The following is a 15,677-nucleotide window of genomic DNA, read 5'->3' on the forward strand; positions in this document are numbered from 1 at the left end:
GTGTGTGTGTGTGTGTGTGTGTGGGGTGGGGGGGTCAGACAGAAAAAAAATCAGAGGAAGTCCTGAGAATGAAGCTTCTACCAGCGTGTGCACTTCTGAGGTGATTTTAGTACCTCAGTGTGCACGTGCACGCATGTGTGCACGGTGATAATAGTCAGGACATAGGCTGCCCTTTGTTTGTGCGGTTCATTTCCAATCAACCCTAATTAACTAGAGAGTGTTTCCAGATTGCCAGAAAAAGAAAAATCCCCACTTTTTTTTCACTCCCCTCGGTCTTTGCTGTTTGGAGTTTGAGCAAAAAGGGAGAGAAAAAAGAAGAAGTGGAGGCATTAGCTATGTAGATTGCCTCGCCTTTGATGCTGGAAAAAAATCCTTAGCAAGGGCAGTAAGTGGTGACTGCGACCCAGCAGTGTCTGACTGTTTATTTTCATGTTTCAGTTTGAGTTAAGTTTGAAATATTGCCTCTTCAAAGGTGTTAGACTTGTGCATATATTTAGACTGGACCGTGTAAGCCCAAAGTCTGTTTGTAAGAATGCAAAATCCTGTCAAAGTTGTCTTATATCCGTTAAACCTTGTCTCCAACAGGCTGCAGATAAACACGCTGACCTAGGATGCACATGCAGCACAAACTTCTAAAGTGAAATGTATTTAACTGTGCTCGAAAATCAATGGGAAATCCAAGTCTTTGGAGGTTGCCTCTAAGCAGCGACTAGAGGAACAGACGTTAGAATAGAGGCTGGTGTAATCTGACCCTAAATCAGATTTTAGAAGCCATCCGTGACTTGCTGGAAGAGAGGAAAAAGACAAACACGGCCCCTGGGTTTGCTATTTTTCCCACCTGGTCAACATTTTGTTTTTGCATAGCACTCTGTATGCTGTTTGCTTCCTGTTAAATTCTCATTTTGAGTTTTTCTTTTTTCTTTTTTTTTTTCACAGTGTTAGCCAGATATGTTTTCTCTAACAATGAAATTTCAGGTAAGGGCCTGAGGGGGAGTTGGGTGTATTGTTACCTGAGCAACCAATGAGACCAATTTACTTGTCATCAACCTGAGGGATAGATCCTGCATACCTGCTCTGCAAAAAGAACGAAAGAACAAAAAAAAAGACCACTTCTGTCCTCTACGTTTAACCTTGTTATACTCCTTCTTCCCCCTCCTCTAAACCTTCTTGTCTGTTCTTTTCCCCTCCACCTACAAATCCAAGATCATTGATCATGTGAGACGTAATTTTGATTTTGATTTGCCAAAAGGCATTTTTTTGCAGACTAGGTAATTTGTCGAACAAGATTCCTGTGCTAAATGGAGTGGCGCTTTAGGTGTCTGGGCCTTGCCTTGCAATAATGATAAGGTGTCTTTTGGTAATGAAGGCCTTTGCTCACGAGGGAGACACAGGCAAGAGGACAAGCAGACAGGAATGGGTGTGGAGGAGTGGGGGGGGGGCATCATCAGGGAGATCTACTGCATCCAGTGTCTAATATTACACCCCCAGGCAACAAACAGTGGCTGCATGAAAACCCTTTGTGAGGTTAAGAAGTAAAGGAGACCAAAAAAAAAGAAGCCATCGCCTGCTTATCCCTTTACAATTTTCTCACTCTGTCCTTTAAGACTTTAAACAGAGAGCATTAGTCCCTATTCTGTGATTGTGTGCATATGTGCGTAGTGTGTTTGTGCATACGTGCATCAGTGCTCTTTGATGGCTGCCGAGGCCACTCTTCTATTGTGAGGAAGGAGATAATTCCCCTCCTCCTTCATCCACTTCGTTTTCCATCCCTCCGTTTCTGCATGGCAACAAATAAACAGGTCTAATTAGACCAGAGTAGGCCTATTCATTGCACTGACAGTGGGAGATGGATGCAGGGGCTTTCACAGCGTCTTTCCCCTTTGTCTTTGGCTAACGCTTGGTGACATTTGATTGAAGATTTGGTGTTGGACCGAGGGGCCACATGCCGGGGGAGAGCGACGACCTTCTAGAAGACCTCAAGGAATGGATACCTAGCAATAGTCTCATGCTGTCTCCTGACTTTGTCGGTGGGATTGTCTTAAAGAATAAGCGTGAATTTCAATTCGACAGTCATCAGGCCCCGCTCAGATGTGCCCCCAAACAGCCTGACAAAAAGAGAGAAAAAGCTCCATTTTAGAACTTAGATGGCCACATCACAAAGCACAGGTCTGTCTAATTTCAGTGTTTACAAATGCTGTAAATAGCCACCACAGTATTAACAGCACTGTCTGCCACTGCATTAAAATGTCAGACACTTAGTGATGAAGAATTTGAACCTAGCAGATCCCTGTGTAAACAAAGACGGCAGTGTGGCGACATTACAATTACAGGTTTGTCATTGAACAGGCAGCAGCTCCGGTTAATGCCTGATACTCTGACAGGAGGACAAAAACAGGAGGAGACTGTGACATCACCAGCACCCGAGGGCCTCCGGTCTGAACTGTGGACATGTTGTAACACTTCTACTAATATCAGCTGATTTATTGCAACTTTTCGTATATGTACACTACATTGATACTCATAATGTCCCCATTGAAACTTCTTTAACTAGAAGCACTAAACTTGAGTTTATTATCACTCAAGTGTGATAGAAATTGTTTGTTTTTCCAGAAGTCCTTTGGTTCATAGTGCCTCTCTGCCTCTCAGGGAGCTACTGAAAGCAGCTGGAAGGGGTAGGGGAGAGAGAGCCAAGGGGAGGGGGAGAGAAACAATAGGCCGAGGAGTCTCTTAGCCCCTTTCACCCATCAGACCTAGCGGTGTCCAAAGCAGGCATTCCTGGGCTATTATTTGCCTCTCACTGGATCTGATCTGCCACTTTAATTACCTTAGCGTACGTGGGTGTATTTGTGTGTGGGTGTGCGTCTGTGTCCGTGTGCATACGTGTGAAAGCAAGGGGACATGCTTAATTAAAAAAACAGAGGAAGGAGCAGCTCAGGCCATCTCTTTTGTTCTTCCGTTAAAAGAAGGGAACTGTTTCTGCACTCTGGAAAAACCTGGGCTTTAACACTGTTTTCTCTCTTTCCCGTGTATCTGCGTATCGCTCTGTCACAGATGCACAAATGAAAGTAGTCTGGTTGGTTAGCAGTGCAGAGGAAGCCAGTGGGGGACAGAAAGAGGAATGTTTCTTAGCTAGTAGTAATATGATATGCCTTTAACAAAAGAAAAAGAAAAAGAAAGAAAGAATGAAAAAGCAGAAGCGGGCACTGCTACCGTGAAAGGTGTGAAACCTTGGGAGTGGAGCAAAACAAAAAAGGAGCGAGGACAGAGAGTGATCACGAGTTATTATATAGATCCTCGGGCTGTGAAGGTTTTGGCATTCAAAATGTTACTTTAAGCTTAGAGAGGTACAAGAGGAAAATATTGGATTCCCTTGACAGTTAGACCAGACATCTCATTACTTCTCTGTCCAGCTATGCTAAATTAACACATGCTGAAGGGATCAGGAAGACTTCAAATGCTTACACCAGACTGTCTTGCATCATATTGCCTTTTCACAAGCGCTTGCAGGATAAATTAAAAGCCAAGACGTTAGCATTTCACTAAAGATCAGGCATCCACTGTTTTGAAAGCAGCTCCTCTTTTGAGTCCCCACACGAGGCCAAATTATTGAGAGACACCAATACTCAGGGGTTAGTGCAGTCGCAAACACTGCGTTCACTTTCTTTCCCACCACACTACTGCCAAGCAAACAACTTGCGCTTATTTCGCTCTAAGTGCATTAAGCAGCAGTCTTCTTTGTCAGTTTTCTGTAGGTGGCAAAATTAATGGGATCAATTAGAATCACTACCATTAAAAAATGGACAGTTATGTTATTGTTGGCAGGCAGTACACATGTAAACAGCTGCTAACCTTTTCACCTATGCCAGTGCCAAGTGCTTATCCATAAGACATAATTCCATACTTAAGGAGATGCATAATTCATAAACTGCAGTGTTTTATGTCCGAGCTACAATTCAAAGGGGGTAAGTCACCAACGAAATGACACCACTGACAAGTAGTAAATCCTGCCGTATGTGTCACATTTACTCTCAAACCTGCTACTTCTGAACAGCTTTGCCCTCAATTACGGTTAACACAAGAGTGTATGTGTTTAACTGCAGGAACATGCACAGTGTGCTGTTTTGGCAATATGTGATAATAATGGATGGTAGAAAGCGGGATAAGCTGTCATTTAAGTGGATGTATTAAAGACATTATTTGTATATAATTGTTTCCGTCCTGCCAGCTCAATTTTGTTTTATTATTCCGTCACATAAGTAGCTCGGCTATGTCTAAAATTAACACAAAAGTTGGGGGAGAAAATGACTCAGTGTGAGTGTAAATAGCTTGAGTCCTTGTGGCATTACAGACATTTGGTCAGTTTTATCTCCTTGCTTGGTTGTAGCTAATTTAGCTGAAGATCATCTCCAAGATTGGTGTCTTCAGCGAAACATCCCAAACAAAAAACACACATTATGTTTTTTGCAGGGTTTTTGTAATTAAACATTCATAAGTATCTCGTGTAGGTTTTTCAAGAGAGATAAATTGTTAGCATCTTGCAAGAAACCTTGAAAATATATATATTTTTAAGTTTGCTCTGAAACTTTTAGTGCAAACTCTTGTGCTGGGAGATGATTTTGTCATGCACATGCCACACATCTAACTCCATCCTCTTGCCACATTCACGCTGAACTGATAAGCACTGAAAATTCATTTTCTGCTCCTTGTGAATTTTTTTTCTTCTTTAATCTCACAAATAGAGATACAAAGTGAGAGGCAGAGAGAGAAAACATCATTTCTCTCTTTTAATCTATCACTAGTCCCCATGGAATCATCTCTGGGATATGTCAGATTAGACCTGATTATAGCGCGTGCACACACATGCAACCACAACCGCACTCACACACATGTTTGATTTCATTCCTCACGCTTTTACTGTCCCTCCCACTGGCTTTGTTTAGCCCTGGATTGTTGCGGATTAATCCTCTAATTGCTTTGTAGCTTTATTGTTAGGGAGAGGCAGTGTAGGAAAATAGAGGGAGAATTAAACAGCAGGTGGATTGGGTTAAAGGTTAACATGGCTCTTCAAAGCTTTCTTTTAATGCTAGCTCATTTACACGCAAGCATCTGAAAAGACCTGGTACTGTATCAAGTGAAAAGACACTGGCATCCACAACTAGTTCCCATTTGTTGCATTTAGCTGAGCAACAAAGTAGGTTCCTTTAAGCTGCAGTGGTTTTTCTTTTCTCCCCTTTATGTTTTTTCTCTCAGTTTGTTCTTCTATTTCTCCTCAGGTGATAACAAATTATGCCTGTGATTACAAAATGAAGCGACTGTGGCATGTTATGGGTGTTTGTGGGATTAAGAGGCTTTCTCGGCATTGTGTGGGGGTTTGTTGGAGCCCTCGAATTTGTGCCTTGTTGTGAAACACCAAAGGTTTTAGGTAGTGAGGGGTTGAGAGATGGGCAGCCACCCAGGATTGATAACATCTCACTGGAATTCTAAACACCATTCCTCTTGGAAGCTTGTTCTGCTTTTTTTTCTCTTACTAGCGCTGTTTTTTTCTCCGTGTTGCATTAAATGACAAGTGAAGATTATATTTTTTAAATTCTTGATTTTTCTTACAGTGCTATACAGTGCTCCACCATTCCTCATGGCACAGACACACTCTTGGTTCTACTGTCCAAACAAAGCCTACCACATAATTTCAGGGCATTACTAGCTTAATAGTTGCTGCCCAATTAGAAACTCCGGATTTGTAAGAGTATGCCAAGACTTATTTTCCAATGACTAAGAACCTCTATAATTCACATTATTTCTCATAATGCAACACGCTAACTTGATGGGTCATTACCTCTGTTTGTTAGTTGCTGTGCTCACATATGTGGTTTTAAGAAAGTAAAAGAGAAAGAAAGAATCCAAGGCCAGTTCATGGCCATATGAAGAAATAATCTTTAAACACAGAAGAGTCCACTAATCAGATGATCAGGTTATTTCTTTAAACTTTCCAGCTGCCAACTGCTGTGCAGCTGCTTTGTTCATAAATCCACTTAATATTGGATTTCTGGAGTGCCATTTGAACAGTATAGTATATATGGTTTGTACTAGACTGCCACATAGGAGGTGTTTTCATCAGTGGGACTTAAAGTTGTTCTTGGTTATTTTGTTGTAGAAAACTCAAAAGCTCTGAATTTTGTTAAAATGGGTTAATTTAAAAACCTTTAGAGAAATCCATCACATATTTAGCACTTGGTTTAAGTCATGTCTTAAATTGACTTTTAAAGGAGTTACCAGTGATTTGGAAATTGCCTATTAAGTCTACTGTTGAATAGTATTTGGTAAATCTCTGATGTTCTTTCTTGATTTCTGTCGTTCTCCAACTCAGGTCCCTGTTGGGCTGGATGAGATGAGATCCCTATGTAGTGGTCGTCATGGCAACTTGTGACTCTCCCCCTATGGTGTCATCACGGCAGCAGGAACATGGTGGCCAGAGGCTGGATGCGGCTGCTGAGGACAACTCCGTCATCGCCATGGAGACCAGTGTCGCCAACAGCACCAATGCCAACAACAACCAATCGTCACCTGCTGCCATTGGAGAGCCAGAGAATGGCCTTGGAGAATCCGTTGTGAGTCCGCTGAGGTCCACTACTACCCCCACCACTGTCAGTGCAACCACCGACCCTGTAACTGAGCAGAGTCGAAGAGAAAGCTTTACTACCGGTAACAAAGGGAGTGTTACCGGAACTTTACCAGGAGGAGGAGGAGGAGCAGCTTTGGGTTCGGACTGTTCTGCCCCTGCCACATCCCCCGTGGCACCGGCAAAGGAGATCCCCTGCAACGAATGTTCTAATTCCTTCTCCAGTTTACAAAAATACATGGAGCACCACTGCCCCAATGCCCGCCTGCCTACCACTGGAGGTCACGAGGAGGGTGAGGAGGTTGAAGGGATGATAGGGGACGAGAGCGAGGATGAAGGAGACCGTGAGGTGGGTGCTGCAGAAGTGGGGGAAATGAACAGCGAGATGGAGATGGAAGAGGATAGTGATGTGGAGAACCTGTGCGGCGAGATCATCTACCAGCCCGATGGCTCTGCCTTCATCCTGGAGGACTCCAAAGAGCAGCGTGGCAACCAGGGGGAGCTCTCTGGGGCTCTCCAATTCAGGGGCCTGCTGTCCCCCCAGACCTTCCCGAATACCCAGGTCAGCAGTGGTCAAAGTGGCCTGAGCCCAGGGGGGGAACGGTTGGAGCAGCCCGCTGCACCCATGTCCTTCTACCCCCAGATCATAAACACCTTCCACATTGCCTCACCCTTTGGGAGTAAATCCCTAGCGGCTGACCACCCCTCCTTCCCAAATACCTCAGCTGGAGGGCTGGCAGGCGCTGGTCCTGTGTTGCACAGTTTCCGTGTGTATGACCTCCGCCATAAGACCGACAAAGACTATCTAAAGGCGGATGGTGCAGCCAAAAACTCCTGTGTGTCCAAAGATGTCCCCAACAATGTGGACTTGTCCAAGTTTGAGGGCTGTGTGGCGGATGGGCGGCGGAAGCCTGTACTGATGTGTTTCCTGTGCAAGTTGTCTTTTGGCTACAGCCGTTCCTTCGTGACACATGCTGTCCATGACCACCGCATGACCCTGAATGAGCAGGAGCAGAAGCTGCTGAGCAACAAGCACATCTCTGCCATCATTCAGGGCATCGGCAAGGACAAAGAACCTCTTATAAGCTTTCTGGAACCAAAAAAAACCCCAAACTCTGTGCTACCCCACTTTCCCTCACCTGCCAACTTCCTAGGGCCAGACACGGGGCTCCGCGGCTTGTGGAATGCTTTCCACAGTAGTGGGGAGAATGCAGATTCCCTTCAGGCAGGTTTTGCCTTCCTAAAGGGCAGTGCCAGCAGCTCCTCTACTGACCAAACCCCCAGATCCCAAAGCATGCCAAAGGCTGAGACCAACCCAAACCTCGGGGGAGGGGCTGGTGCCCACAGAACCCCCAGCGGGAGTTCTGCTGCTGCTACCACTGGTGGCAGCCTGGAAGGGCGGAACTCTGATCGTGACCGCAAAGGCCACATTAGGGACACTTGCACTTTGCAACCCAATGGGCCAGATCTGAGCCAGTACCCGCCCATTAAGCGGGAGCCCGGTACGGTGGGAGGAGAAAGTCCAGAGCAGGATGAGGATGCTTATTCCAGTGGTGGTGGAGCGGATATGGAGGCAGAAGAGGAGGAGGAACAGGTCATGACGATGACAGGCCAGCGGGCCGACAGCACCAGTAGCAAAGATTTCCCTCTCTTAAACCAAAGTATTTCCCCCCTTTCCAACAGTGTGCTAAAGTTGAATAGTGACAGTAAAGGCCCTGCATCCACTTCCCTTTCCTCCTTACCTGTTAGTGAGAAGCTGGAGATGGAGAAGAGCCGTTTGTCCACTGCCCTGGCAGCTGCCAGAGAGCGGGAGAGCAGCAGTGACTCAACCAATGAAGGCCTGGCAGGACGGGATGGCTTATCACCATCCTCAAACCCCCTTGACATGATGATGTTGCGCAGAGATGATGAGAGTCCTGGACCTCTGCATCAACACACAGGAAACCCAAGTACACCTGGAACTCCAGGGACTCCTGGAACCCCAGGTCCTGGTGAAGGGTCACCAGGTAGCGGAGTAGAGTGCCCCAAGTGTGACACGGTCTTGGGATCCTCACGATCTCTGGGAGGGCATATGACAATGATGCATTCAAGGAACTCCTGCAAGACGCTGAAGTGTCCCAAGTGTAACTGGCACTACAAGTACCAGCAGACACTGGACGCTCACATGAAGGAGAAACATCCAGAGTCAGGTGGATCGTGTGTGTACTGCCGCACAGGACAGGCTCACCCTCGTTTAGCCAGAGGAGAAAGCTATACCTGTGGATACAAGCCTTTCCGTTGTGAGGTCTGTCCATCTTATGTTTCATGTCTGTGGAGTTCCATTTCCCTCTTTTTTTTAAATTTTGTGAAATTGTCAAATAAGGAGCGTTTCGCTTATGGTTTGTTTTTGTTTTTTGCGTGGATTATATATAAGTTATATTTTATTTTTGATTTACCCAAAATTCCAAAAAGTTTGGAATTAAAAAGGGAAAAGAGGCAGTTGGATGTTATTTTCTCTTTTCTTCAACATACATTGTAGCTTTAAGGATATATTTTGAATTATAGTGCTGAACAACAAATCAAAAAACAACTATTATTTGTCATTGATGTATTTAATGTTTATCATACATCATTACTATTATTAATATTAATTCCCAATGTTTGTTTCTCTTATAGGTATGCAACTACTCAACCACCACCAAAGGCAACCTAAGCATCCACATGCAGTCAGACAAGCATCTGAACAACGTGCAAACACTCCAGAATGGTGGAAGTGAAGCACAGTACAACCACAACCATGCCAACCCTGTGCCCAGTGCAAGCCTTGGTGGAGGTTGTGGGGCACCCTCACCATCCAAGCCCAAACAGAAGCCCACTTGGCGCTGTGAGGTAATGAAACAAACAGAGCATCATTGTAGCGCCGTGGCAGCAACATACCAACTTCCTTGTTGCACTGTCCGCACAATGAGGCGGTTATTTCCCTATGCGTCACTGTGTCTATTATTTTTCTTGGCCACATCGTCTGACCTTCAAATTTAAAATGGAATTTCTTATACATTCTAGTCTTCATCACCATAACCATGGTAATAAAATGCTTTCATGTCCTGTTTTGTTGTTAGCTGTTGTTTTCATGAAATTCTAAGTGGGAAAAAAGTGCTTTGCTGATAACAATCACGCTGGCAGAGTTAGACTTCCTAATACACTTATATTGTTCCACTTTTCTTCTAACAGGTTTGCGACTACGAGACCAATGTGGCACGAAACCTGCGAATCCACATGACCAGCGAGAAGCACATGCACAACATGATGCTGCTGCAGCAGAACATGAAGCAGATTCAACACAGCCTCCATCTGGGCCTGGCTCCAGCTGAGGCAGAGCTTTACCAGTACTACCTGGCTCAAAACATGGGCCTTGCGGGTGTAAAACTGGAGAACCCAGCCAGCAGCAGTGGCCCAGACGCTCAGATGATGATCAACCCCTTTCAGCTAGATCCTGCAACCGCTGCCGCTCTCGGATCTGGTCTAGGTGAGTGGTACTAAATTTGAAACAAAGCAAAACAAAAAAAAAGAGATGGGAAATGGCAGGAAAAAGGATATTTCTGCTTATGATGTGAGAAAGTTCCTGTTTTGAATTTTTGGCCTCAAGCTTATTCTTTCAGTTTACTTCTGCTCATTTATCACTGGGCCAGTTATTCTGTTTTATCTCATATATCTGATGCTATCTAGGTTTTTTTTTTTTTATCTCTCTGCATTTTCTTCTTTCTGTTGATTTTTTTTATTTATCTTTTTTACGCCTTCTCACCTTCCTTTTTTCTGCTCCCATCTTTAGCCTTGGCCCCATTCCCTTGCCCCCCTTTTCTTTCTCTTTGGCTCTTATCTCTGCTCTCATATTGTCCCTCTGTCATTGTCTCCTTTCTTTGACCGCTCTCACTGATTAAAAAATGATTATGAGATGCCACATGAGAATTATTCTTAATCTTTCATTTGTAATTTTCTTAAGTCAGCTTAATCCCCCACCATACACACCCCACCCCACCTTTGCTCACCCTGGAGAGAACACACACATTAGCACACATGTACACAGACACACACTCGCACACAGTAGGAAGCGGATTCCCGTAGGAGTGAGAGAGATTTAACAATGACCCCGCAGTGTTGCACACCCACTCCCTCCTCTAGTGTGGAGGTCACAGCCCAGCTAGCAGATGTACTCTCAGTGAATTACAGTGATAACAGACAGCTCCCTATAGTGAGCACAGCTGTCCATTGCATACATAGATAGGTTTTTAATATATATATGTGTCTGTGTGTATAGATAAATACCCAGATAGACACTTACATGCACCTTCTAAATGACAAACAGTGTGATACTTTCACATTATCTTGTGTCCGTGTGCTTTTTTAATCCAGTGCACACCCACACATATCACACACATTTGGCCATCCGAATGAATTATGTAGAAAAGATTTAAATGATGTGTAATTGTTAATACCTCTATACACTTAAAAACACAGTATGAGCTTTGGTAACATACATAAAGGGACAATGAAGGGATCAAACGAAAGTGTTAATTACATTTGTATGAATGGCCTTTTTTAGGAAAAAAAACTGTGTAAAGCATTGATCAGCTTTTCAAAAATCTGTGCGTATGTGAGAAAAGACTGGAGCCCTGCAGCCGTTGTCCCACCACAGCTGAGACCAGTAATTAAAGCTACCTGATGAGCGAGTTAGCAAGTTGAAAAGGATGATTGTAATTGATCCTGATTCAATCCTATTAAGGTTTTTTATAGACAAGACTTTGTAAGGAGCCCTAGTCCTCTGCAAGGCTTTATTTTATCAAATCCTTTTGTGTGAAAGAGGCCTGCAAAGTCTCACTTCGCTTTCCACACTTAATTTCGTTTAATAAAAAAAAATCGTTTCCCCTTTTTTTGTACCTCTATCCTTTATCGCTCCATATGCATTCCAGGCTTTCATTTTTACTATAGCGTTGGCTTTTTGTCACATTACTTTGTTTTTAACATTCCTCTTGCTGTGCTTGCTGCCTGCCTCCTGTCTGACATGTTATCATTGTGTGCTTTCAAGTATTTAATCCTTTTTTGAGGTTTTACCTTTTACACTTCCATCTCAACTCCTCTCCAACAGTCTAACCTAGATTTTCTCTAATTTTATCCTTAGTGAATAATGACCTATCAGCAGAGTTGCGTCTTACAAGCGGTCAGCTGATGGCAGACGACCTGTCCCTGGTTTCCTCAGCTGGAATCGGGGGCATGTCCTCATCAGATCCCTCTCTGTCCTCCTTGTCGCCACCTATCAACGACCCCTCGCTGCGCCTCTACCAGTGCGCAGTATGCAACTGCTACTCCACAGACAGCCTGGAGGCTCTCAACGCCCACGTCAATGCCGAGCGCTCTTTGGCCGAAGAGGAGTGGCGCTGCGTGGTCGGCGATGTCTACCAGTGCAAGCTCTGCAGCTACAACACTCAGCTTAAGGCCAACTTTCAGCTGCACTGCAAGACAGACAAGCACATGCAGAAGCACCAGCTGGTGGCTCACATCAAAGAGGGTGGCAAGGCCAACCAGTGGAGATTAAAATGTGTGGCGATTGGCAACCCTGTGCACCTCAAGTGCAATGCCTGTGACTACTACAGCAATAGCGTGGATAAACTGAGGCTACATGCCACCAACCAGAGGCATGAATCTGCCATCCGCCTCTATAAGGTAAAAACACTATTTACCCACGCCGTGTCCTGCAAAAACCAGTTCGTTAATCTCAGCTCTTTGGCCCTGCTAAGAAATAAGCAAACAAGCAGTAGAACAACACTGCCTACGAGTGAGGCTAAAAATGAATTTCTGAAGATAATTTATAAAGAAAAAAACATATGGTTCTGTGTTTTTTGCAGGACACCGATGTTACATCTCATGACATGCAGCCTAATACAGACAATAGAATTCATGTTAATGCAGATCTAGCAAGGACACACGATTCAGAGAGCACATACTTTATTTTTTGTTTATTTATTGTTTTTGGTTCAAAACAAATGACCCCACTCTCCTAAGCGTAGTGTGACACACATATAAAGTTCCCGTGAGAGTGGAATGACAAAGATGGAAAAGGTCAGTGCAAGAGTACCGAGGAAGATCCCATCTGATACGGGTATATTTCCTGTCTGTTATCAGCTGGCACTCTAGTTCCTTTTAATCCTTCACAAGTGAAGTACCAGCAGAGAAATATTTTTCCCCCTTCATTGTCAGGGCCTAATGACAGTGCCAACAATAGCAGCACTATTCATGTTACTCTTGATATTTGACTTTATGTGAAGCTCAATCAGACGCAGGAGAAACCTGACATTTTATGCAGTAATTATTTCGAGCCTGTTTTATATTTTGAAATATTATAAAATGATAGATTAACTATGAAATGTTAAATCTGACTTTAATTTATATAACTACAATAATTTTTATGATTATTTATAAAAGAAACACACCCTGTTGGTTACATCATCTTGCACCAGAACTGTAGCTTGTTTTTGTTTATTTTACCTTTAATTATTCCGTTTTAATTTACCACAGCATTACCACACTAGTTTCCTGTCAGAGCTGTATTAATTGAGCTACTTAACTAATTAAAGTCTTCGCACTCAGAGCAATAAATAATAAAAAGTTAATCTAAGGAAATTCCAATATGCCCAATATTTGGCATCTTTCTGCCACTTTATATATTTAAGTAGATTTAATTTGTTAGACTTCTCCTTCGTTTTAATAGGATGCTATTACATTTCCAAGGCCTTGACCTACAGGCCTGGATCAAGTGCATTACATTAATGAGGATTTCTTTATTACTGTATTCAACATTTGGCAGTGGGAGGTGTTTGAGCGTGTTATTTCTTAAACGTGGAGGCAACAAGGGTCAGAACGTGTAGAAAATAAGATCCTATTGACAGAAATATATTTTTATTTTTACAGGGATAAACCCATATTTGTAGAATAATAATAAGTACAATAATAACAGGACAGTTCTGTCCTCTCATTTTCAAACTAGAGCTGGTTTTTTTTTTGTATTTTTAAGCAACAATAAAAATCCAACTGCATTTTGCCAACAATGAAAACACGAAACTCAGAAAAGACGTAATGTGCGATAAAGTTTTTATGATTTGAATCTGCAAAATTGTGTTTATGAAGCAGCCTCACTTTACAGACTTCAGTCATCATCATTTATTGTGCATGTGTTGTGTATGTGTGTGTGCACTGTGTCGCATAGTAATCTTAAAGGAATTACATTTATTTGAAAATCTGCAACTGATTCTTCCTTACACTTTCATGCCTAAACTGGATTAATCACATTGGCATTCTTGGGGTTATTTAAAACAGTCTTCACTTCAACAGGATGTACACATTGTCACAGGATTGTCCAGCAGCCTGGAAAAAAAGGGGGCTGGACTTGGCATGGGATGAGTTGGAGATGTCTCTACTCAAGGAACATTTTTAAATGATGAGCAAATGCTGCTTGCACATTGGCCCACATTAGCCAAGGTCCTAACCTATAAGATCAGCTTGATTAGATGACTCAAATCAAGTCTCTTTACTGTCATAGGAAAACTTTACCTTGTGTGTGTGTGTGTGTGTGGGTGTGTGTGTGCCTTTGCGAACGTGTTTGAAAGTGCTGAGCAACTTTTGCCTGCTCTTTCAGTTGATTTAAAATGAGGCAACAGCCAGTTAGGTTACCAAGGCTACACTAAACACTGGCAGCCATTTAATCAAGAAAAAAGCTATTTATAACAGTTGTGATTAAATGTACAAAACCCAAGAAACAGAATAAGCTTCACAGAAACGGAACCAAGGGGTGCGCCTGAACATATTCCTGCTTTTGTTCATATTTTTGCTTTCCAAGAAACATTACGTTATGCAGCGGAGCATCTTTTTAGGCACGCAGAAGCACAAGATCAGCCAAGGCAAGAGAGGGTCATCCAGTGCCCCCTCAGTGCACCCATGTACCCCTGCATCCCATCTAGCCACCCACCTACCCCCAAAGGGCCTCCACAAATCTGTTCCACAGATGACGCTTTTAATGCCTTTGGCAGAAATTCCTCTATTTTACCCTTGGACATGTGGTGGTAAAGCCAAGCGTGAGGGAGAGAGAAAGTACAGACAGAGCAGAGAGCGGTGCAGAGGGGAAAAAAATCATTTCTTTATTTGACCAGAAAAACACCTCTCCTTTTATGTATTGGCAGAGGTGAAAAGCACATGGGGATAGAGGTAGCTTGGCCGGGCGCATAAAAGATCCGAGTGTTGACGACTTTACCATCTGGATTTTTTTGGAAACACAGAATATCTTTATGGCATGGGAAACCATTTGAAGATACAAACAAAAAGCATATTCAGGAGATTTTATGGCTGCTTTGTCGCAGCAATGGAGTACTTCTGAGGGGAACTGAGAGTTTGAAATAGGTTTTTTTTCCAGACTTTCAAACAGCAAGAGGGAAATTACATTAGCAGCACATGGACATCAAGTCATCTGGTGTCCAGGGCACAGCAGGTGGTGCAGGAAGTTACAGGCCTTACATGGAATAACTGAGGAGTACACCTCATCCCCTTTAGAGGGGAAATATAGGGAAAGTGATCAGGGCTGGTTGGTACCACTCAGGTTGTTTTTTTCTACACAGTATCTCCTAATATAGAATTTAGCTGGTGTGAGTGTGGAACCTCGCTTCGCAGGTATTATCACAGCTGTCCAGTGCAAACCTTTATCCCCCTACAACTAATGTAAACAACAAAATAGAAGATGTTTTAAAATAGCATTTGTATGCTGGCAGCCTGTGAGGTAAGTTCTGCACTAAATGGTGTTGTAGCATAGCGTGTCCTTTGCTGGAAGCACTTGTGTTTGGCTTACCACTGAATATGATGATATATGGCTGATTTTTAATAACAAACACTGGGCTTAATAAACATGGAGACGGGGGTAAATCTGTCAGTGCCATTCACAAGTGCTGCCTGGCTAAGTAGGGGGTTTAGTTTGTAGTCCGTGTGTGTGTGTGTGTGTGTGTGTGTGTGTGTGTGTGTGTGTGTGTGTGTGTGTGTGTGTGTG

General features: G+C 43.4%; 1 protein-coding gene across 4 annotated transcripts in view; it reads left to right on the forward strand.

Annotated features, from left to right (window-relative positions):
* zfhx4 (zinc finger homeobox 4) overlaps window positions 1-15,677 on the forward strand; it is a 92,428-nt gene that overhangs the window by 27,554 nt on the left and 49,197 nt on the right. For all 4 annotated transcript variants that reach the window (XM_005722473.1, XM_005722472.1, XM_005722471.2 and 1 more), the window contains exons 2-5: window positions 6,365-8,900; window positions 9,272-9,484; window positions 9,827-10,121; window positions 11,772-12,313. In XM_005722473.1, the coding sequence (XP_005722530.1) occupies window positions 6,411-8,900; window positions 9,272-9,484; window positions 9,827-10,121; window positions 11,772-12,313 (3,540 nt within the window). In that variant the 5' untranslated portion in view covers window positions 6,365-6,410. The remainder of the gene's footprint in view (window positions 1-6,364; window positions 8,901-9,271; window positions 9,485-9,826; window positions 10,122-11,771; window positions 12,314-15,677) is intronic.

The sequence above is a fragment of the Pundamilia nyererei genome, unplaced genomic scaffold (genome assembly GCF_000239375.1).
Source record: "Pundamilia nyererei isolate P.nyererei 1_Seehausen unplaced genomic scaffold, PunNye1.0 scaffold00007, whole genome shotgun sequence".
NCBI lineage: Eukaryota > Metazoa > Chordata > Actinopteri > Cichliformes > Cichlidae > Pundamilia > Pundamilia nyererei.